General features: G+C 35.9%; 1 protein-coding gene across 16 annotated transcripts in view; it reads right to left on the bottom strand.

The window, feature by feature from the left end:
• SOX6 (SRY-box transcription factor 6) overlaps positions 1–25668 on the bottom strand; it is a 382229-nt gene that overhangs the window by 45292 nt on the left and 311269 nt on the right. For all 16 annotated transcript variants that reach the window (XM_041129350.1, XM_041129355.1, XM_041129354.1 and 13 more), the window contains 3 exons: positions 23983–24132; positions 19910–20090; positions 16836–17026 (listed from right to left, as the gene is read on the bottom strand). In XM_041129350.1, the coding sequence (XP_040985284.1) occupies positions 16836–17026; positions 19910–20090; positions 23983–24132 (522 nt within the window). The remainder of the gene's footprint in view (positions 1–16835; positions 17027–19909; positions 20091–23982; positions 24133–25668) is intronic.

The raw sequence follows: 25668 nt of genomic DNA, 5'->3' as shown, positions 1-25668 counted from the left end.
TCTTATTGATCACTCTTTTTCCCTTTGAAGCAGGTAGGTTGAAGGCCTTATGGTATGAAAAAGAATTATTCTTCTTTAGGAATAAGACAAGAGAAAGCCAAGAACACAGTCCTGTAAGGATTTATGCAAGTGGGCAAGACCTTGCATTAACAATGTCCTAGCTAAAGGCAAAAGAACAACTCCCTATCAGTGAAATTGCTATATTTATTTACTTATCTTTCTAATACAATCAGAACTAAGTTGCTCATAATTTATGTTTTTAAAATTTGTACTCAAGGAAAAAGCAGCCCAAACTGGATTTATGAACACTATAAATTCATCAAAACAAATGAAAAAAAAGCAACTGATAAAGTAGGATAAAGGTTCCATTTGCTACATCTGACGTGCAAATGCAGGCAAATACGTACTTCCTGGAAACTGGGAGAGATTTACATCTCTTGGAAGGAGTAAGTCTTCCATGCAGGAAGTACGAATCAAAATAATGCAAGAGAGTGAGTACTTCGAAAGGGTAACTGAAGGTTATGCATTTTTTTCATGCAGAATCCAGGAACCCTTACACCTGAAACCATCTTAAATGCAAAATGAATACCTACGGGCTGAAAAAAATTATGTGGTTTTACTGCTGCAATATACAAAGACAAAACTGCTAGTCATCTATAGCTAATGCTACTGGCAAAAACCCATTCTCTAGCTTTTCGTTTAAAGTAGAATGATTTTATAAACCTTGTTTTGTTTCTATCATGAAAAGCTTGTTTCAAATTTCCCACATAAGATATCCATTAAAGTACTCTTCAGCTCAATGCAACAATGACAGTTTAGAAAATGCTTTTATACCTTAACAACCAATCTTGAATAGGAGTTTCAAAAGTAGTGGTTTCACCCACAGAGCATACTAGCCACTCATATCCCACTTAAGACCTACTTTTGACCTCGTTTTCAGCATAAGCATAGACTGGGTCCTACTACATCTCTTTGCATTTAAAATGAACTTTTTCTCTCTTTTCCTCTATCCTCATTCATCTGCTCTAGATGACATATAGGGAAAAGCTCATGCAATGCACTGAAGAAACATTCCAGCTCCTCGTTCCAGTGGAAGATTTTTGCTGCTCTGTGGACCAACACAATCTGTGAGTAAGAGGGAATTTCCTGTCTCATACCTTCCTTACTCATTTGTATACTTGTATACTTTATAACTGTCATCGTATTTTCTAGCTGTGTCTTACAGGAAAGAGAATAATAATGTCCTGGGGAAGCAATCAGCGTTTTGGAGCTTTTTACTATTATATATGTAGACAATCGTAATACCTACCACTAAGCATTAGTAGTACCCAAATCATTTTAAAAAGGAGGTTGGTAACGGTATCTCCAGGCACAGAGAGGGGAAATTATTATCTTCTGGTTACCCAGAAAGTCAATGATTAAGCTGAGAACTGAACCCAGAACTTCTGAACATTAGGCCAGTCCGCTGGCTGTTATGCCACAGTGCCTCTGCTGTAAATCCGTTTGATGGATTTTTCAGTCATGGAACATTAAAGGCTCTGCTCTTGTCTAATGAATATGTTTAAAGAAAACAGTACAAACAAAAGCAAATGTAACACTTAAATTATCTGAGATGTACTGCTTTGATGTCACACTTAGATAAAGGATTTCCTACTGGAGACCTATGTACACTTATACATACTGAAAAATATTTTAGCCAGTACCACTAGCTGGCATGCTGGTATCTATTTATGTCTGAAAAGGGAACATAATCAGTTTTAGTTGGTTAAGTCCAATCTGAGCCAACTTTTATATTTTGACCAAAAGCTTGGCAGTGCAGTAGCAGTGGCAAGTAGCAGAAAATTGCTTACAGTGTTATTTGCCAGATTACTTGAACAATTTACATTGGGTTTTCAAGAGAGTTTGAAGTATTAAAAACTTAAGATTTGGAAAAGCCTTGAACCATGGATTTTTGTTCCTAGTTGCAATAAGATGCACAGGAGAGGGTTCTGATATAGGATGACTGACTAAATGAAGCATTTTTTTAATATAAACCACCTGAAACATTTAGAAGCATTTCAGTTTGAACTGTTAAGATTTTTTTTTTTTAATTGAAGATTTGGAGAGTCAATTGATTTAGATTAAATGCTCAACCTTTCACATCTACTTGTTTAAGATTCATGTTGACATTGTACTAAATATGGCCATACAGTTTATATTCCAGATAAATTGATCTGACTACAAGCCTCACTCTTTAGTATGATTCTTACTCCAAGATAAATCAATATTTAATATCTCCTGCAACAGCCCCAGTAGATAATTTTAAACCTTTTCTCCATCCCATTAAGTTACCTTTAAAAATTCTTTATACAAGGCTTCACAGATGACTTCTGAAAAACTAGTTTATGAAAAGCAGTCTGAAATTCATTAATTCAGATGGAAAGGGTTTTTTAATCTTGCTGCATTGTGCTGATCTCTAAATCCATCTCTGTTTAGCTAATTCTCCTGCTCAGCTAATTTGAAGAATAAATAAATACTTCCTGTAAATCTGTAACACAGATTTTAAACACAAAGAAAAATACCCTTCCACTGCTTGCTATATGGGATAAGATATTTCTAGGGTGTGAACTCTGCAAAAACAGGCTGATCAAGGCTCTCACTGACTCCCTAAGAGGATGGGTACTCTACACCATCAGGTACCAACCTCCACCCAGCTCCAACCCTGTTGCCACAGCAGCTAAGAGCAGCAGTGATAAGCAGCAGTATGTTGGACTCAGGCATCGGTCACATCCCAGCCTCCATTTTGAACACTAAAATCTACTGTCTGCTCCCTCTCCCCTCCCCACCCTCCAATCTGGTGGAGCGGCTAAGGAGGAAAAACATCTCTTCCCCCTCCCTCAAACCTCTCCTATGGCTAAGGGCCCCAGTGGGATAGGAGTCTTTGATATCAGAAGAATGCAAACAGCAAGGCTCAGGTTTGCTTCTTCTTAGGGTTTAGAAAAAGAGACTTAAGAGGAATTTCAAATGAACATATATTGGGAGAACTGAAAGGGATGATGCCAAAAGGAAGGAAAGAACTATATACTCTGGAGCTATCTGGTTGTATATCCACCATTCAAACTATAGGATCTTCATATTCCTATCTGTGTTCTCCCTTACTCTTATTTCCTACTCTGCATTACATTCAAAGTGCAGTTTCGCGGATGCTGTATGCAGCAGTGAAGCTCTGTCCCATCCCTCACTCTCCAACCTGCTGGTTCCCAACACAAACAGTCCACAATCCTTTAAATCTTCTGAATTAGCTGTTTATGGGGTCATGCTGAAAACTCAGTGAAATGTTCCAGTTTTATAAAAGGGGAGGGGAGACTTTTTGTTTTCAAAGCCATGTTTGCCGCCTTTACAGCAGAGTCGCTCAAATAGTTATGTCCTTGAGGGGACAGTGAGCTGCAGCCCAGGTTGCCGAGAACCTCTTTGCACTGGAGGGGCAGCCTGTGGAACCTAGATAGCGCTTGCCTTTCAAATCTATTAAAGATCTTCATCGCAGGAACTATACCTGCTTTGGTTTGATTCAAAGCACAGCCTAAAAGGGTCTGATCCTAAATGAGTTCTTTGATCACTAACAAAATAGAAACATTAAAGAAAAAAATTACATGACCAATTCACTTATAATGCAGTTTTCAATTTTATCTCTATTCCTTTGCTACCTCCAAGCAATCAAAAAGTGATAAATCGTGTATTTTGCTCATAGAAAATGTTCAGTGTTTAGCTTAGTTGTGAACTCAAATCCAAGGAAGATTTAGCAACAAGAATGCAGTTGTATAGAGAACATACCCACTACATGGCAAAAATAAGTGAAATAATATTCACCTCTCACTGTCTAAGATGTTAGTGGGAATTCTACTGTGAAAATTGTGTGCTATTCTATTAATTAATTAAGATGTGACACACAACAGCAATATGAGGATGTTGTTTCCAGGAGACACTACAAGAGTCCCAGCAAAAGCACAGTGAGGGTAAGCAGCAGGGAAGAGCAGCAGCAGGGACAAAAGGAAAGGAGAGCCGAGCTAGCAGATCATTGCGAACACTGCAAGAAAGTTTCCCTCTCCCTCATGATAAGGGAATGATAGAGACTTCCACGACCTAAACCACAGTCTATATCATGTTAGGAGCATTCCTAGTACCACAGGAGTGGAATTGCAGACCAGTTGAAGCATGAATAAGTAATGTGGATCCTGATTCAGAGAGGCACATGTGCTGAAATCCATCCTCAACATAGCAAATGCTTTACATTAGGAGAACTTAAATGGGGTCACAAACAGGAAATTGGGTGCTTTTTTTCCCATTATAACTGGATTCTTTATGTCCTCATAACACATATTCCCAGGTAGCAACAGTAACATGGCATGGATGGAGATAAAGGGAAATCACTTGATAAACCAGGCAAGTAGTATACTTCATCTCCTTCCCTTATAGAATAACTCACACATCCACTACAAATTTCCCATACTGCAGTTCACTACTTTTGCCTGTGCATGGTACCGAGTATATACTGATAAACTACGGATGTCTTTTGCACTGAATGGAATAGAAATCCTACATAGCAGATCATGCTATTCAGTGCAGAGGACTGAAAGGTATCCCGGTCTATATAAGGTCAGTTTATAACTGTGAATATTAACTCAGCCTATTCCTTGCAAAGAAAGAGAAAAAATAAACCTTGGGTGAAAGAGAGTGGGAGCAAAACTTTGCAGGAAAATATCAGTCTTGTATTTATAAGTTTTAGGTTATTTCTGAAAGGAAACAAAGAGTTGGCGTACACTTCATCAATGAGACACTTGTCATGATATTGAAGAATAAAACACAGGAGTTATGCAAAGGTCATGCAGGCAATCCCTTGATAAAAGGGAATCCCTTGGGAGGAAGAACGCAGCCATACAACCTAATCTTATTCAGGAGTGTTCAAAGAGCTTGAGCGGCATCAGGCAAGGAACAGAATTCTGGCAAGGAGCTGGCAACTGAATATGTTTTGGCAACCTGCTGAACCCTTGACAGACCAAGAAGTTTTACAGTACATGATGTGTCAGTGACTCACTTTGTGTACAGTTCTAATGCACATCCTCCCGGTGATGGTTTCTATTCATACTGGCATCCGAAATACAGCAAAAAGTGTTCCTGTGCTTTAGAAATGGAAGGCAACAAGCACATAAAAGTAGGATCTACTAAGCAAGAATCTGTATGTATACAAAAAGATAGTTCATCTGACTAGGAGCCATGTAATGAAATTGTCACTTAGCAATTGAACTCAAGGATGCAAAGAAAATGGCAGAGTGATAAGAATGCATCCATTGCCTGCTATCTCAAGAAGCCTTTGGCAAGATAACAGTGAAAGCATGCACCCAGCTACTGATCAACGCGGATCTGACATTAAACCACAAGTGTCCACTTCTCTTACTGGCTGTTTAACAAATTGCTTTGGAACGGGTGGAGGTGAAGAGGAGATCTTTCCAAAACCTTGTCTCAATGTTCTCCTTCAGTTAATGAATGTCAGCAAGTGGAAGAGAACAGAAATTTGATATGTTTTTCCAGCCTTTCTTATAGAAGCATTTGCAACATGTTGGAGGCCACAGGCATAAAAGTGAAATACTGGGAAATTAATGTTGTCTGTAGATTTTCAGGATGTAAGCTGGGCAATTTCAGCTTGTGGGTTAGGCATAGTTTAGGTTTTAAGTAGTGTTATAACAGCTTACTATGACTTGAACATGATTTTAGTACAAGTAATCTGATGTTGAATATCATTTATTACCCTGTTACACATTTCCAATTGAGATAGACCTGTTTATGGAGTTAGTATTATGTGACTACAGATGGACAAGCTATGTGCAGTGAACAATTTATCCAGTAAATATAGTCTTTCTTATCTTTTCAAACTACCCCTGGAGGATCAGCAATTTCTATACATGTATGAGTAACGTGTCAGTGTTCCAACAATCTAACTTTTGAGTTATGCATGAACTATGCACTTAAATGCTCAATATTTTGCTGCTTGTGATTTATGCCGTAGTTGGTCACCTAAGACAAATTATATTGTTTCCAATGCCTGACTCAGTGATAAGTATTGCAACATTGCCTTAAATTACCTGAAAAAAGCAACTGGGAATTCTCTCAGCCCAAAGACCCCCCAGGTTGTGGAAAGCCTTTACTTCTATCTATCAGCTCCTGCATCCACTAGCTTCAACACCACAGAAAAACTGATGAACCTGCCTCTATCATACCATTGGTAGAAAAAAGATGGCAGTGGTAATGCATAGTGTAGCAAGACCTGCAAGACCCCTAGATTAAATTGCTGCAGAGTTCACAGAGTTGCTGTAAAGATCTATAATTAGCATTGACACTGTATCAGGGGGCTGGGAAAGCTCCCTGATACTGTGTTCCTCATTTGGTCAACATGGAGTTTGAAGTGGGTGCTGCATCAAAGCCTCTGTTTTTTTATGAACAGGGGATGAGCAATTTGGGCATAAACAGCAAATGCTTAATTGTGCACAAATGTCCATGTTCATATGCAAATAAACCCATAGAAATAAAAATCCGTTTGCATGAATATTTGTGAAAAGAAAACAAAGAAAGGAATAAGCATGGTCAAACTCCATTAATCAGATTTCAAACAAACATTTGCAAATACCATTTTGCACTATTTGCTCAAGTCTTTTCATGAGATAAAAGATGACAATTTTACCTGCTAGCATGCTTATTCTTTTGTTTGAAGCAAAACAGTTAAGCCAGCACAAAGTAACATATAATCCCACAAACAGGCAGCTAAGTAAGTATCCTTCAACAACAGGGAGTGTATTTCAATTTATCATACCTATTGATGCAGCCTGGGGATATTTGAGAAACAGGAGACATTTTTAATTTTAGAACGTAATGAAGTATCAGAGAAAGTAATCCAAATTTATCCTTGCTGTACTTAATCTACTGCAGCTAAGAGAGTTATACTGGCAATGCATTTGGTGTTGTGAATTTGCTTAGAGGAATACACAGAGCTTGGAAATAAATGGCAGTAACTTTTGTGGATGTCTCTGCTTGTATCTAAGTGTGAAATAATATGCAAATGTATTCTATAGTTTTCAGGACAATTGAAGAAGTGATATGATAGGATCGTGCAGCTGCCATTCTGACCCACAAGTTAAATCAATGAATATATTCCTGCCCTAGCAAATTTATGTTTGAACAATAATTTTCAACCTATCTTTATTGTTTTGTGGAGAAGAATAATAAAAACATGGAATACATTTCAGGATATTTCTGCAAAGTCTCCTGAGTAGCTTGGGAAATGTATTGTACATAAGAAGATACAATCATTATGCTGTTACAGTCATCACAAAGACACTATCCTTTATGGCAGAACATCATCCTTTGGGAAAAATTATCCTTGTTGGTTTGTGTAAATTTTTCAACATTCACCCTCGGGACCCATTTTAATCTAATTCTGTTCCTTTGGGATTTTCTGTTGCTCCAACATTTAAGGGAGAAGACCAAAACAGGGCAAAGCTTTTATCCTTTTCACAGGAAATACCCCATGCAAGTGAAAAAGCAGTGTATTTGGCATTTTTTCTTGACCTGGAAAGGCAATAGAAGAAAGGGGCCAAATCCATTATTATTATTATCATCTTCATCATCATCATTAATGAGGTCTAAAACCTGCAGCTAGGCAACCCCTTCAAGTAGCCCTGACAACAGAAATAAAAAAACATATATGTGTTCAGCAACCATACAAGCATACTATTAAGAATAGGTAGTGGCAAAACCTCTATTAGCCAATATTCAAATGCAAAAATAGCTATTAATACCAAAAGAGTGTGCTGGTTTCTTTCCTGAAAATAATATTTTATTGCCAAGTGCTCTTGCGATTGAATTGGAAGCATGAAAAACTTTAAAACTTCACCTAGTATCAGAAGTTTCCTCACTACGGTGTGTGTATATATGTACACATACACACCTGTATATATATGTGTATATAGTTATTCAAATAATGATGTTTCATATAGGTTCTTTATGTTTAGCTGCATTTTCTTTTAGCTTCTTAAGTATGTACATCATTATTGGACTGGTCAAACTTTTTTAAAATTTATAGTCCTATAGGGTTTCCATGATTTATGCTTTGCAAAGATTCCGTATTTTTCACTTAATTAATTGATTTTGATAATTTAATCAATAGACAAATAATTTAGATTTTATTTTAATCAGCCTCTGCATAATTTGAGGGACTAAGCATTTAACTGCACATCTAGTATATTGGAACAGAAATGCACAAACTACCAACTTTATTGAGACAATTTTGGAAAGTAAGGCAGTCGAGCAAAATGCTTAAAAACAAAGGTCTGCACAGCAAGTTCTTTCATTGGTGCAAAACTGGATCCTTTGTAAGCAGGCACCAAAGCTAACTTATCTGTAAATTTAGATGACCTACATATGCCAGAGATTTTGCACTGTTTCTTTTTGTCTTTTCACTGTCAGTTCCACAGTTTCAGTGAACATGTATTTTTAATGTGTAAATTTCAAATACATTATTTGTATGTCTGTCTACATATAGCATACAAAGTAAATCTGAAAAAAAATTAGTAGGTATATTGGTAGGCATGAGTATGAATATTTAGGTGTAAATAGTAGTATTTGAGCAATAGCATGTGATCAATTAAAGGCTGAATCGTATGTTACATACAGACAGAAAGTTAACATTTCGTGAGCAGCTTTAATATTTCTGTCTCTTGAGTTTGAGGAACAGACTTGACAAGATTTCATACCCACAGCCTTCTGCACCTGGTTCCCATTATAAACCTGGCCTTGATAATGGAGCTATGTTCTTCTACAGAGGCTAATATTAGCAATGGTATTTTCTTCCCATAACTCTTATAACCTGAGTACCAGTGTTATGGCTGTATTTGACCCCTCTGTGCATGTGCAGTTACAACTTCCATCACCTTCCTCACTAAATACACAGAGATCAGATAAAACATTTCTTTAAGTATGGGTACAATTTCTAAGCCTGATTTTATTTCCTGTGATATCTACAAATGCTAGTGATATAGTACAGGCTTCAGGGTTATATTGAAAGTCAGATTTTTTTTTTTTTCCTTGTTTGTTTATAATGGAAACATTTCTCTTTAAAAGATATGGTTGGAGACGCAGGATTAATTTCTTTTTTCCAAGATGCTCTGCTTTGAATTTAATTTCAAATTACACTTTAAAATTCTAATTGTAAAGATAAATTCACTGCAACACTTCTCTGTGTCTGAGAGATATTAAAATCATTCAGCTATTCAAAGATGCATCTAATTCCTGATCAGACGTCAAAATAGAAAGAATAAAAGAAAGAAAACCACAAAAAGACAATGCTCGCTGTGCCCCACTGTTATCGTATAAATTTACTGATTTAGAAAACCAATGCAAGCACATGTGACAATGAAATTCATACAAAAGCAAAAATCAACACCTTGAACTTTTTGAAAAAATAGCAGGGAATTCCCTGGAGTGATATGCTGCCTAGGAAGTCAAGTCATAACACACACAATACACCCTGCAATAATATTGCTTGAAATCATTACTTTTCCTCCCCACCATTCATTGTTATAAACTTAAATTGATTCATGCTTTATTTTATCCTGTCATGCAATTTCAAATATTGGAAGCAACAGCAGAAATTAACAGAATTTCTCCAGCTACAAAACTAAATATTTGAAGTCCAGCATGTTTTCCAGTTCTAATAAAAGGGGGCAGTATTACATCAGCTGAAATTCTGAATTGTCCAAATTATCGTAAAAAGTGTTAGAGAAGGATACAAAACTGCTGAATTTCACTGAAAATAGACTCTTACTGAATACGCAGTTACAAATCTCCTTGTCTGCGTTGGGGTAAAATATTCAGAGCTAGTTCAGTGGGACTTAGGCTCCTGCATTGCAGCTACTTTAGAAAATTTTTACTTGAGTCACTATTTTTCTTTCAAAATTATTAAGGAAATATTACAGTTGATATAAAATGAAGGCACATTTTTCATGTAGCTAGGATAAGCCCTAAGCCTAAAAAGGAAATTGCAGAATTATTGCAGTTTCAAAAAATTTTGGAACAAGATTTTTTTTTGTTTGTTTTGTTTTTTTTTTTTTTTTAAATAAAGGTTTTTTAGAATAAAATACTAGTGCCCAAATACAGCTTTAGGAATTTGCCTTTGAACACCCAATATAAAAAAAAAAATCATCACTTACATATATTATGTACAGCCACAAGCAGATTACTAAATCGGCCAAATTCACAGTAAAGTATAAAGGACATTTGTTTTGTAAGAATTATGAGGACTGCTGGGATTTGTATTTGAAACTTTTCCATATTCTGGGGCATTTAACTTAGATAAGTGATTTATCTGTTATAAAATGATGGAACTGTAATGAGGTTGTCTCTATGCAACACGTCCTTCTACGTCTCAGAAACTCCCCAGGGAAAGGTTTGTCGACTGAGCAGAATGACGTATTCAGGAAAAACAGCTTCCCAGTTGCCGTGTCTCTTTGTGGAAATCAGATTCTTCATTAGACAGATGGAATACACTCCCACTGAGTTGAATAAATTGCCTATAATCTTGCAAGAAAGTGAGACCACACTAACAGTTCCTTAAGTAAATCAGTGTCTGTCTTTTTTCTCTCTATACAGCTCCAGATTTTCTATTATAGAATCTGAATATATATATTTAAACTTAAATTAAATTATACCTAAGTGTAAGCTACATGGGGCAGGACCTTCCTTAAGTTGCAGTGAGAACAGAACTTGGTACAATGGCTACCTAGACGATACTGTAATAAAAGTAATAACTTTGCAAAACTGGTCATTTGCTGTTGATATTGCTATTCATTTTTTGGCCTAATTATGAGGTATTTGCCCTTTAATTACAAGTAGAACTAAGATTTAACCAACAGAAATAAGGATCCAATTGAAAATGCTTGCAATTTCTGTTATGTCTCCCAGCAGACTGAAATAGAAGCATTGACGTCTTATTTACTAGTTACAAATATTCTTCTATGAGAAAATAAAGAAAAAAAGAAAATACAAGAAGTTTTTCTTAAAAGATAAAAGCAAATGAGAATAGATCAGTCCCCGCAAATCTAAACCACTTATTCATAAAGATTTTTATAAATCCACAAGGCCCTTACGACCAATTTATTCATGTTCGAAATTTAAGGGTGGTCATGACTACTTTCAGTAAAAGGAGAAAAGGTAATTGAACGCAGGCTGCATTGGAAAAGTATTTTCTTATGTGCTTTTTTTTTTTTTTTTAAAAACGGATTTGAGAAATGACTAATAACAAGGATGTTAATAACAAGGTGTTTCTCTTGGAGATTGTCTGAGAAATACCCTGCACTTGCAGAAAAGACAGTGTGACTCCTGCCTCTGCAGTTGTTCTGTCTATAATACTGAAAGTATGGGGAGAAACAAGCTGGTAAAAAACTGGTGGCAACATAATCCAGTACTGCTTGCATTTAGAAAAAAGCAATGCAATGATGGAGTCATTGCAGGGCTGTAGGCAGTCAAAAGGAGACTATGCATGACTGGTAACTTTTCCTACAAAGGCTTCCTGAAGTGTTTTTATCAGGCAAAGTTTGTACACGTGTGCAGTAGCTTCATATAAATGATGAAGCGTAACAGCTCCAGAGGAGTTGTTACACTCTATTGTGTCAATAATCCACATATTTAACAGTCCCTAAATACAGCAGACCATAACACCTCCAAAGGGGTCGTTATGGCTTATCAAGTCAAATCCAAGTGTCTAAATATGGATTTGATCAATAGACTGTAACATCTCCAAGGGTAAATAATATATGTTTTTAAGAATGTACACATTTTGCATATAAACTGTGGTCTATATTAGGATAAATGATGTGGATTCAACTTGTAAAACTTTGATTTAGAAATAAGAAAGGAATAAAAGTCTCATTATAAGAGGTGCTAAAGTACCATAACTCCCAGGAAGTAGGCGATGACTCATGTCATTTATTTTGGGGTCTAATTCTGGTTTCCTACTGCAAATACACAGTTGCCTGAAAATCTACAAAAGAGTGGGAATGGAATATAAACATAAAAATGTTATATTAAATTCTGCTTCCTCTCACATCTCAATGAATATGCTTCATGGGTAAGTAAATGGGGAGGTGGGGGTATATCCTTGAGTCCAGCAGATATGTTGCGATTATTAATTGTGTATATGTTTGTCTTGAATTCATATATTTTTCTCCAATGAAATGAACACATTTCTGCCTATATTTTTTCTACAAAGATTTTCTGAAGTGTTTTTGTCACTGTTTTCATGCTTTATGCACAAAAAAGATAGGATCTGGTCCTTTTAAAAATAATGTCAGTTATCTTACAAATTATATAGCATTTTCAGGTTCATTTAAAGCCTTAAATCAGGGAAAATCTTCAAGGCAATCATGCTACTTCAAAATACTAAAATAAATACAAGTACCTCTAGCAATGCAAATTTTGTTTAAGTACTCTGTTGAAGGTAAACATGGCTTGACTGGAAAAAAGTCATACCTTCTAAACAAAGCCAATTTTTGTATGACTTTACTTTTGCTTGTACCACATGGAAAGAGGTGTGTAGCCTATTTTCTGGATTTTCCTAATTCTCTCCCCTTTCCCAGTGTTTCTGTTTACCCTGTGAAACCACTGACACAGTTACTTCTTCCCTTTCCTCAGTCAGGCTACACCTGATCAGCACCAGGTGGAGTAGAAAAAGTCAACCTGCTATAATGACTTTTTGCCTTGTGTGCACTGTACTGGTTTTGTCTCGAATAGAGTTAATTTTAGTTCGCATGGTACTGAGTTTTGGATTTGTGACCAAAACAGTGCTGACAACACAGGGATGTTTTAGCTATTGCTGAACAGTGCTTGAACAGGATCAAGGCCTTTTCTGTTTCTTATGCTAGCCTGCCAGTGAGGAGACTGGGGGTGCACAAGATGCTGGAAGGGGACACAGCCAGGCCAGCTGATGCAAACTGACCAAAGGGATATTCCACACCATACGATGTCATGCCCAGCAATAAAAGCTGGGGGAAGAAGGAGAAAGGGGAAGTGTTTGGAATTTGGGCATTTGTCTTCCCAAATAACTGTTACACGTGCTGAAGCCCTGCTTTGCTGGAAATGGCTAAACATCTGCCTGCCGAAGTAGTGAATGAATTCCTTATTTTGCTCTGCTTGCGCACACAGCTTTTGCTTTACTTACTAAACTGTCTCAACCCACAAGTTTTCTCACTTTTACCCTTCTGATTCTCTTCCCCATCCCACTGGAGGGGAGGGAGGGAGCAGCTGCATGGTGCTTACCTGCATACCCTAAGCCACAACTGTACACAAACTGAAATAACTCCATAATTGTAGACGTCCATAAAATGGTATTATCTCAAAAGTACAGCCTAACCTTAATGCTTTAGCAAATGACAAAGTTGGACCGTGCCAGAGTGCTGCTGCATGTTTTTGTTTTGGTTTTTCTGATGAGTGAATCTCTGTGAGCACTTTTAAAGCTTTGTAGGAGATTTTTTTGAACAGCAGAATATGAACAGAGGCAATTTTCAATTCTGTGTCTCTAACCAAATACAAAGCTTTCTGAGATTTAAATGACACATTTTCAAAAAGGCCTGAGCCCAGGCTTTGAAGCTACGTACATAATTTTGTAAGCGCAATCATTTGCACAACAAACTATTACCAGCTATCTGAACTTGAAGACCAGTAACTGACCAGAACTCAATAGCTTTTTTAAACCAGCTGCAGGCAATTAATTTGTCATCTTTTTTCTGGTGCCGGCTTCTAGCTACTCATTTATACAAGTCTAATTACCTGAAGCCAATTTCGGAAAGTTTGGTCCTGAAAACATAGGGTCCTGATTCTTCAAAAGGAACCAATCCAAAATTGGAACTATGTTATCAAAGCTTCGCTGGGATTATGACAGAAACTATACACAATCTTCTTGGCATACAATTACTTCAAAATCATGTTTTTCTAATTGAAGTGATCTATCATTCCTTCCTCCCTCCATTTTGATCATCCTGCTCATCATTTTTAAAGTAAAATATATCATAATGTAAAAATTGAAAGGCAGAGGGTAAAGGGGAAAAAAAGAGTATTCTAGAATTCTGTTTGTGCAAAGGATGCTTCTGGTTTTAATGTATTTTATACTTGCTATAAAATATAAATACATTCCCTTAGTATTCATGACTGACAATTCTTTTCTTTTCTTTAGGATAGAGAGTAGGGGTATATCATCATTTAAAATGACTGATTTATATCCCATTCTTTTGTAAACCCTGCCTTTTCTTGCATCTACAGAGCAAGGATAACAGACTAGCATACCAAAGGTAAAACCAGAGTACATATTACAACTTTTTCCTGCCTTAATAGTTCACTCTATAGCACATGCTACAATAAATAAACCCAGCAGGATTATATAAGGGCACCGAGAGATTTAACAACAGATTTCCTTACTGCTGTTTTATTCTTAGGCTTTAAAAGTTGCAAGTGCTACCATGAAAAGTCTCCCCATAAAAGATGGCATTTGAGAATGATGTTGTTTATATTTGTTAAAGAGTTCCAATTGACTCTGCTACATTTGCAAGTAAAAAAAATTTCTTTCCTCTGACTGCCTGATGTATAACCTCAATCTGGAAGCTGTACATCAATCTGTGTATTGCTAGTAACTGGCACAAAAAAGAAATTTCAGATTATTCACTGAAATATTTACTGACTCTGCTTTAAAGGGTGAAAGACGAAATAGAAACTTGTTACATCAAATACAAGACGTAAACATGGTACTGAAAATACTCAGGGAGCAGACCTAATAAGTAAGTGGATGCCACTTTTATACTTACTTTTCAAAGTCAGATCAAATGTTAAGAATTCTTTTAATAGCCCTTATAGTGTATTAGATATTTTTAAATGTCAAGCCACTGAAACTCATAAAATATATTTTAAAATAAGCATAATTTTATAAACTCTCAATACTGATCATAGGTGTGACATTTATTTTATTTTTATAACTTGGGCTTTAGTACCCTACCTCTTAGTTCGTTAAGACAAACACTGACTTTACAATTAAAGTGTTGTCTAAATACGGCCTGCTTGATCAGTTATTAATTTCTATATTTTTTCACAGTACCAATCTGTATTAAATGAGTTTTTCAATGCTGACATTTAAACTAACACTAGCAGAAATAAATATTTATTAGCCTCTGAATTTGAATTGTAAAAGCATTGTTAATCCTGCATGGCAACAATTTAACAAATCTTTTTAATAGACTCTGAGCCTTTCTCTTGTTTTGAGTACCGTAAAGAACCTATCAAGCAAAAATATAAAATGTAGATTAAAAAGTATGTATCAATCTTTGATGGGTCTCTTTACAACATTTCTTCGCCTTTCCATGCCTTGCTACTATCCACTTACTCACTGAGTATTCCCTTGTGGGTACAGAAAAGATCATACTATCATCAAATTCACAGTTTAAGATATAGTTAATATTCTGCTGAGTCTTATACTCAACCTGGACTAAAAATTCCTGTTAGTCTTTGGAGTATAATACAACCTTGCCTCCCTTCCCCAAGATAGCAAGAACCTACCTTCTAATATACAGATATATCACAGAATTTTCATTAATGAATTATAGGCATTGGAAGCCACCTGGGTTTTAATTTAATTTTTTTTTTTTTTTTTTTTTTTTTTTTTTTGGTGCAGCAAATAGTCTGAAACACTAGTTGCTTTATAGGCTAATGAATGTGTCAGTTTTCTTTTCATTCATTACTAAATTGAATCATAACTGTTCCTATTTGCCAATGCCATAGTGATTACTGGGATAATATTTTCCCTTTCCTAGTTAACTGGAATAAGTATTGTGTTATATAACTGATTTTGTGTCAGTGGTGAAAAATAACTTGTGTGCTGTATTTTTTGCAGCATAAGCCACCTCTAGGGAAGCTAACAGAGAAGGATTCTTCATCAAAAGGCCTGCCGTACAGCTCAGCCAATTACCTGATTCAGTGTTCACTGGCTCTGTTACACACACAGAGACTTGCCCCTGGAGCAGATCTTGTAGACCTTGGAAAGGCCACAGTGCAGGACAACACAGATACGAAGAACTTTCTAAGAGACTTTTTTGTCCTCTGAGCGGTCCTTAAAGCGTGTGTGCTAGAAACTGTTCCTCACCTTTCGGATATGATCCCAGCTTGCTATTTTGTAAACTGAATGATGTCCTGCTCAGTCCAACACTGGTCATGTTCTCTCACCACTTTCTCTCATTTACCATTTTATTGTAGTGCCCCATTTCATTTTAGTGTTTGGAAACTACGGCCAAGATTCAACAAAGAACTTTGATCTCATTAAAACTAAGAGCCAAAAGCACTGTTTTGAGCCTCAATACTTTGCTGCAGCTGAGTCACAGATTCAAGCACACTCAGATACATTCAATAGCATTGTAATACTCAACCATGCTAGTACATAACTGGCCTTTTTGCCATATTTATCAATCCAATCATTCTCAAAAGCACAATTAAAAATCTAGTGGCCACAAACAGTGGTAGCTTCAACCAATCCATTTTCCACATTGTTACATGCATGCTTGCAGCTGAATCACATGAGTGCACAGGACTGTGTTTTTGAATGCTGTCATGTAAATGTAGAGAAGTTTGTAGCACAGCACTGTGAAGTGACAAGGTGTATTTAATGTGAAATCAGAGACGGCTAAAAGCTCTAAAAAGAAATTTTGTATAAAAATAAGAAGCTATTTGCAGGGAAAAGAAGAATGAATGACAGACTTTGTGGCAATAGGAGACATTACCTTTTCATTCCTGCAGTTGTTTAGACCCATGTTATTCATGGAGGGCAATTTTCCATCAACACCATGCGGCTGCTGTTGCTGCTGCTGCTCCCTTTGGATCTGCTCTCTCATTTTTCGAGCCTCCTGAATGGCTTTCATTACTGTGTCCTGGTCCCCAAATAGGGCAGGTGAATTAAGACTGGAAAGGATATCTATAAACAGAGAACACACTTTATTTAGGTAATTATCCAAATTAGAATCAGAATTAAACTCAGCTCTCATACTGTTAGAGTGGCACCCAATTAACAACTGCAAAAGGCGGAGGCATGGCAATTGTTGTCTGTTTGAAGGCTTGATTAATCTATAGAACTGATTGATAAGCCTGTGCACTTCTTTTGCTGTTATAAATACAACCACTGAAGTCTTGGCATAGCCTGATATAGAGGTATCTGAGCATACTCACGGACTCAAAGTTGAATATGTGTTTCAGGCAACAGTATTCTGAAGCTTAAGTGGGAAGCCTTTGAAGTATTAATAAAATGAACAAAGAAGGAGAAAGAAATCTTGTTTACTTGGCCATGAAAGTCTATGTCAATTTTTAGAATTTCTTTATTGAGAGAACCATTACTCCAGACATTTAGCTTTCAATTTCAGAAAGAGCACCTACAGTTACTTTTGGGGGACAGGCCTTGTTATTACCTTAACATGAGTATAAAGCTCTAAATCGGTAGAGAAAAAATGGTTTTCTTTCTATCACTCGGGACAGAAAGAGAAACTTTTAAACATGATTCAGACTCACACAAAACATTCCTGTCACATTTTAAAATGCATGCTAGAGGTAAAGATGAGTACCCCAGAAACAGTTTCTGATTTGAGACCAAAAGACAGTGATTGTTTGATGACTGGTTTTTTTGTGTTGCTGTGATGAAGCTTTAACTTGATCCTCCTGTTCCTGCATGAGAGTATCCTCTACACATGGATAGATTTGTGTATATATATTGTAGCTAGGAAGTTTTGAGCAATCAAAGTTTGTGCATGACCTGTGCATCTGCCTGACAAGCTCTGAATTTGTTAGATTTGTGTACTTACTAACAGTCCACTATAACACAAAACAAAACCAACAACAAAAAACAACCAACCAAACAAAAACAAACAGGCTAAGACTAGGAATTCTCTGTCAAAGATAATTTTCATATTCTTTTGACTTCATGGAAGTTCAGCTGAGTAAAATATATCAAATTCAACCTTGAAGGACCCTGAATTCTTTTAAAATAAAAAAAGGTTAAGATTAAGGGTTTCTCATGCTTTATCCCGGGGACCAAACAGTTAATTTAATACTGTGGTCTAGATGAGAAAAGATGCAAACTGTGATGTTTTAGATGGAAGGGTGATGTTTTCTGTCTGAATGAAGCACCTATCTCCAAAATAAAAGTAACATATTAGAGAACAACCATTGTTCTTGCTGGGTAAAATTTCCAATGCTCTGAACTGATTCAGCAACTAAGTTCCATTCTGGAGCCTAAGTTGGGAACCATATTTGCATTACTTTTAATGAGACTTGGACTCCAAATCACCTAAATTTATCATTTAAAATGGAGCAAAAAAGCTCTTATGTTACTTGATGATTTTTGACGATGTTTCCCTGGCTTCTTTTATACTTAAGGATTGAGAGGAAAAGTTTTTATGACTTTACATGAAAAATACTCACTCCTTAGGTGTACCTTCTCTAGCCATTTCTCTGGAATGGTCTATGACTTCAAACTGATATGCCACTTTCTAATGTTAGATAGTGCAGTGATAGCTGGAAATAAATGGACAGGTAGAGTATCTAGCTAGCTGCAGAAAGGATCTTTCAGAGATCATGGTGTTCCCAAGTGTTTTGGGAATGGAACAAATCATAATTTTTATATATTTAATGTATGTATTTAACATATCTGTTCATTATTCACAAGTGTTTCTATATATTTTACAAGTACACTTGAGCTACAGATCGTGAATAAGTGGTCTGTAGCAAGTATTTAGTCACTGTTAAAATTTACTATTTGAACTTTAGGGCTGATCACCTACATTTTGCAGCTCTTGATTCTGTTTCTTGACTGGATAAGATAGTCTTCATACATAGTTTTCAGATCAATTTTGTTTCATTACTTAATAAGCTTTATTTCTTAATTAAAGAACCTTGAACACAGGTCAAAAATTTCCTATTTGCAACCATAGAAATTAACAAAATCTTGACAGGTGGGTGAACAAATAATAAAAACATGAATGAATAATAAAATTAACAAATAATAAAACAAACTGGCTGGACTGAAGCCTTTCTGTCTTTGTTAAAAAAAAAAAAAAAAAAAAGAATATATTCAGCATATGGTCTTTGTAAGATTAACTTAATAGCCAGAATGCAGAGGATTAGATTTCTTTTAGAATGCTGTTCTGGGTAAAACTAACGAACGGTATATTTGGACTGAATAGCTGAAAACCACATTTGGAGTTGCCTTCTTGCCTGGCTTCTGGTTTACTGTAAACCATGGAGATACTGAATGTTCCCTGACCCTGGTTCAACAAAGTGTTTGAAAACTTTTTTATTTTAAGGTGTGTTACACTGTTGCATTGCATGTACACTAATCACATGAGCCATTATGTCTGTATGCCTAGTATCTGGTCAGGCACTATATGCATGCAAAGATATTTTTTTGTTTGTTTAATCCAGAGATCAAAATTCAAAAGTTAACTTTCCATATATACATCCAATTGATGTCTTTGGGGAAGATACTCATACACACCTCTTTTATACATTTTATATATGCATCTCTATTCACTTATGTGTACATATTTGTATGTATGTATATTTCTTATGTTATACATTTATTTGCTGTATTTCTTGTAGATGCATATCACTGCTGCATCATTTTGGTTACTCCTGCAAAACCCTGACATTCGAGAGTTCTTTGAAAATCTTTCCTGCAACTTTTTTTTCCCCATTTTAAACAGAAATGTAGGGCCAGATATCTACTTAATTCAGAAGTAAGCATGTTCAAGCTGAGATTTCATGTAGAAAACTTGCCAGTTTCCTCCTTTCCCCAGGACAGATTAGTTACCTAAAGAGGATCCTCTTCCCAGAGATCCACCGAGGGGGCTGGGGATGCCACTCTTGTTCGTCACTGTCACGGGACTGCTTTTACTGGCTGGGAAGAGGTTCTGTGTTGGAGATGTTGGGGATTTGACAGGTTCAGCTGTTTTGGGTCGGGCTGAAAGATTCAGTGGCTGGGCTGCTTCATCCTACAAGAGTTTAATGTAATAATTATTAGGAAAAGACAAATGAGCACATCATTTTGCAAGCAGCAGTTACTTTACACCTCGAAGACAATACCATATTCTCCAGCAATAATAACAAAAGAAGCTAATTATCTGCCTCCTTTAAGATTCAATGAAAGGAAACCTCATTAATTTCTCTGTGTTATGCTTCTATTTACATTAACGATGTGGCTGGATCGTTCTTTTTGCCAAATTAAAATTTGAATTAGCTCACATTACAGCTTAATTTCCTAATGTGTTTTCAGAGATCTAAATTAACCTAGGGCATTTACAAAGAATTATTTAAAATTTCCAGCAGCTCAGTAATGCTTTTGCATCGGTTCTATTTGAAAAGTTCCTGGCACTATAAAAATAAGTTATGTAGCTTATTTCTAAATGTATTAGAAACTAAGGAATCAGAAGTACTTCTATGAAAGAATCATTTGGAAACCCTGACAGTTCTTTGGCCCACATTTCATGCTGCTGCTAACTTATACATTCCATGCATCTTATTTTGAGTTCATGTTTTGTTTAGTAAAATAATCTATGCTGTTCCCCCGTAATAGAAGATAAGAATTTCACCGAATTCAAATTCCTTGACTTACTATGGTAATGAATGTGTACTATATGCATTTCAAAATATATTTTATTTTCTACTATTTAGTTTTGTGTATTTTACAATATTTTGTTATTCAAATGCCATGTATTTTTGACAGATTTATGTAAAATCAAGAATTTTTTTCACATAAATGTTATTCTGCTTCTTGTTTGATACTTCTGTAATTATTTCTGTATTCTGTAATTATTTCTGCTGCATTCAACCTTTAGTGTATCCATATGTTTATTTGCATGAAGACAAGGCATATTTTTTAAGGATATGTAAATCTAGTAGCAGCACTTTTGTATCTTTTGATACTTTTCATATGCAATTATGGAAGAAATTCTCTCTGGCATATATCTTATTTCAGTGCTATAGGAGAATAAGTCTGTCTAAGAAATATCTTAACTTTTGGAAGAAGACTCATTCAAGCAATTAATTTCTGTGATCAGGTTAGATATTCACAATGTAACTTTCTTCCCATTCTTTGAGCTTGTTCCTTTTGCATAACATGTTAAGCAAGACAGAGCATTTGGAAAATTGTGAAACAGTGATCTTCTGTAATTAAAGAGCACAGTAAGACAGATCTCTCATTTAAAATACGCCCAAAGCAGAATTATGCTGGATATAAGAGAATATCGTCCATATTTTAAAACACAGCACTGATCACTTCAAAGCTTAGAAATATATGCCAGAATACAATAAAACACGACATTATCTCATCTTTTCTATTCTCCTTACTGTCAAGCAGTGATTTAGCAAAGTACATCTGATCATACACAATGCATTAAACAGGAAAATATAACAAACAGGTATTTATAATGCCATTGTATCTCCAGTTTTAAACTGTTTCCATAAAACTGCATGACATTTTTATTCTTCCTGACCTTTCAGTGTGCACAAATGTTCACACCTGTTTAGAGTCCAAGTGAAAGTAGAAACACAAAGGTATAAGGGACATAGTCCATTCTTGTGCTTTGTGGCCATGTTTACATGCAAGTTGTTTCATTGCACAGATAAAAAGTGGCTTCAATAAATTTCTGTGAGAGTTCAGAGCCCCTTTCAGACTATAAAGTTTGCCAGACTAGGTACTGTGAGCACGTATACATACGAATCTACACTACCACGTTCAATTTCTAAATAATTTTCTGCCTAGTACTGATACGATCATGTGAAAAAAACTCTAAACACTGCCAGAACCTGTTTGTTTGTACTTCATAGACAGCATTCTCATTTATGCGAGGCAACCAAAAAGCTGGAAAACGTTCTGGTCACTGACTTAAAAGAAAAATCATTACGTTTTGTAAGATCTGACTCCTGGAAAAGAATTCCATTAGTTCTATAAATAATGCATGTAGTTTATACAAACAACTGTTTAAAAACAGAGAAAATATAGAGGATCTGCTAAGCAATGCATGGCCATCAAAACTGTCATGTCTTATACAGGTAACAATTCACAAAGACAGCATATAGGTACTGCTTTTATAGTAATAATTAATTTCTTCATTAGCCGTTAGAATTTGTCCACACAAAGCACTTGTAGTTTATCTTTAATATTTTCAATGCAGTAGTGGGCTTAATAAAAATAAGAAGAAGGGTTCTTTTTTATTAACATATACTTCAGTCCATTCATGTTAAATTATGTAGGGAAACCCCCAAGAATTTGCATGTGGTCAATTCTGTAATAGGACTCAGCTGGCCACAAAGCTGGAATGGTATTGGCCTTGGTTCAAGGAGATATGTGCTTGAATTTAACCAGGGAAAATTTTACTCATATAGTAAAGGTTTGGTTTGGTGTAGATCCATTTGGCTCACTCACTTATGAAATTACTTTTTCACATTAAAGTAGTCAGTAGTATATTCTCAATACCATAAATCACTGGTGTTAGGTATCACTATACTATGGCAACTTTGCTGAAACAGTTGGGCTTTGCTTTTGGTGGCTTCTGTATTGACCATAACAAACTCTGCATATGTGCTAAATTTCACTGACTGCTCTCAAGCCTGGCATTGGATTACAAGGGGTAAAATATTAGACTAATACACATCTACAGTTAAGTAAAGTGAACGCTTTGCTAAATAAATGTTAGATCTGGCCATAATGGAATAGTTTTTATTTATTAGTACTCTCAGCCTAGCAAAAAAGTGTCATGGAAATTTATCAGCCCAGGCAGAAATATCTACTCACCCACACTTTACCGTGATGATTGATGATAATGAAAAAACGAATGATATTTTACTCTCATGTAAAAAGATTAAAAAAAAGAAACCCTCACCTCAAGTGAGTAAAATCTTCCCAGGCTGATTTGAGGCTAAGGACTGTGCGCCTGTATGGTGTTAGCAGTTAGCAAAGAAACACATTCTCTCTCTCTCTCTCTCTCCCCCCCCCCCAAGTCACTATATGCCTTCTTTAGATCTATTTTAATAGTTCTGCATTTATAGCGCTATCATTCAAATTAGTAAAACATCTGAATGTTGGTGGTTTTTTACAGTTTGAAGTAAATTGTTTCTGAGCATATTTGGTCTCATGAAACTCAGAACAACCACAGGAGAACACAGCAATAAAAGCCAGCCAGTTCCACCCAAAGGTACTAGCTGCACCACAGATTTCAAGGGGTGCACGATGTTCATTTCAAGCTGCTGGCAAATGCCATGTTGTAGCTGCCTGGTTCCAAGCAAGTGAGAATAAGCAGGCACAAGCATTCAGCAATGGCACAAAACCAACAAGGAGCAGCCCGGTTGTCAGCAGCTGTGTGAAATCAGCAAAAGTCAAATCAATCTGCAGTGACACAATGTTTTCCCCGGGGTCCTGACTTACATCTTATTTTTATGTGAGGCTTTTTCCAAAATTGTAGAATAAGTACAGCTAGAGATTTGTAAAATAATTAGAAGATCTACTGTCTCTCTCTTGCCCTAACAATGTAAGCTAGCACTGTATTTTAAGATACTCAAAAGTTCAATGTGAAACAATTCATGAAATGGATGCCATTTATGCACATTACTAGATTACAAACTGAAATCTCGAAAATATCACATTTTACTGATGAATCTGTTGTGCTGCTTGTGGTAGGAAGAGGGACACCTGGTATTTTTGGAAGCAAGAAGTGAATGCTTTCTCTTGCCTTCTCTATACTGATAATACAGCACTAAACGTGAACATTTTATTTGAATATTGAAGAAATTTCATGTGGTTCAACTTCCAACTGTAAAACAATTAAATAGACTATTTAATTTCACTGCCCTTTTCAGACACCGACTTTTTTCTTTTCTGGAAAATACCTTAACTTGAGTTACCGGGCTGGTCCCTCTCTTCTCATTTTTCATTCCAGTGGGTGAGAGTGCCCCTGTCGTATTTGGTGGCTGTGGAGTAGATGGCATTTTGGCTCCAGGAGAAACTTGCATGCTTGCCAGCTGAGCTGCATACAGTTGCTGGAAGACAAGAAGATATACAATATATTCCTGCAAAATTCCTAAAAAAAGAAGCTGTAAATGTACATAGTTTTTATTGCTCTGCTTTTTCTTCTCTTAAAGGAATTATAGATATATTTTTTTGAGCACTTTCTTGTTTGTGGCTTTTCCTGTCTTGTTATTTTCAAAAAGAGAAAAAAAAAAAAAGACTGGAAAACTCCCACACACCAATATTTTTTTTCTTAATTTGACTTTTAGCTGATTATTTTTTTTCCTTCTTGCTAATGACAGTCATGGTAATGAGCAGAAGGTTATACTGTCCTTGGATATTAAAAACAAAATTAGCAAACTTACAAGGCTGTTTATGAAAAGGAGGTGTAAACCCCTGTCAGAAACAACAATGCTTCAGGTCTTTTTGTTCTTACCTAGATATTGCCCACTGACTCCAGAACCTCTACTGGGAGCTGACATAGGAATTGTTTACTACCAAAAGGCAATGCTGCATCTTCTCTAGACAGCAATGAAAGTTAAAATATGCAACAGGGTACCTCTCCATCTCGGTGTACAATGATAGTTATAATTTCTATAAATGCTAATAAGGAATGTAGGCCTCAAAAATTCCTGCAAATAGTGATGAAAATACAAAAACACTCTCATGGAACTTTTCAAAAAGTTTAACTGAAACATAATAAAAGACTTGTATATTAAAATAAACTATTCCTACCAATCATCTAAAGTGTTTACTGAACAAAAACAAATAGGCTTAATTTCCTTCTAGTGACCAAATTTAAACCCTCACCTTGAATTAGCATCAGCAATAATTCTTCTACCATAAACAGGGAAGATCCTAATCCCTCTTCTACACATAAATCTATATAAACTTTGCCTTATTAGTGAGAAAAAAGCCAGGTGGTTTGTATGTAATTTCCAACATTACTATCATTCAGATGGACAAATAAAAAAAATTACAGTAATCAAAAGCAGACCTTTCAGCACATGTAATTAAATGAAAGCTTAATAAAGAATAATTTGCAAGAACCAGATGTGCTTATGTCATAATTGTTGCTTTCTTTGGAACAATTTTTCTAATATAACAAGCCTCCACAGAAATGAAAGTTACACAATACTGTAAGCTCAGTGACTCAGTGGCTAGACAAACACGTGAAGGAGGGGCAGGGTCAGAACTCCGGGTGACAAAGGAAAACTCTTGTTTGTTTGTTTGTTTGTTTGTTTCCTGTCATCCCTTTTCAATAACACACAGAGGCTACAAAAGGATCACAGATTAATATTTTGAAATCAATGGTGTTTAAATGTTTTGGCTAAGGTACTACTTTTTCCTGCACTAGAAATATTGAAAATAGACAAAATTGCCAGCTTTTGGTGATGTCCTGGAGAATGAAAATGAAGCACTGTATATAATAGTAAGTGGGATTTTTTTTTCCCCCCCCCCTCCTAATACTGGGATCTTATCCCTTTTAGCATATTCTTCAGGTCAATCTATGCTTGCTTAATAGGATGCTCTGCTTACATGAGAGTAAGAAGCACATTTCACGAACT

This window comes from Aquila chrysaetos, chromosome 16 (genome assembly GCF_900496995.4).
Source record: "Aquila chrysaetos chrysaetos chromosome 16, bAquChr1.4, whole genome shotgun sequence".
Classification (NCBI taxonomy): domain Eukaryota; kingdom Metazoa; phylum Chordata; class Aves; order Accipitriformes; family Accipitridae; genus Aquila; species Aquila chrysaetos.
The sequence above is the reverse complement of the archived record's forward strand: the minus strand, read 5'-3'. Positions and strand labels throughout refer to the sequence as shown.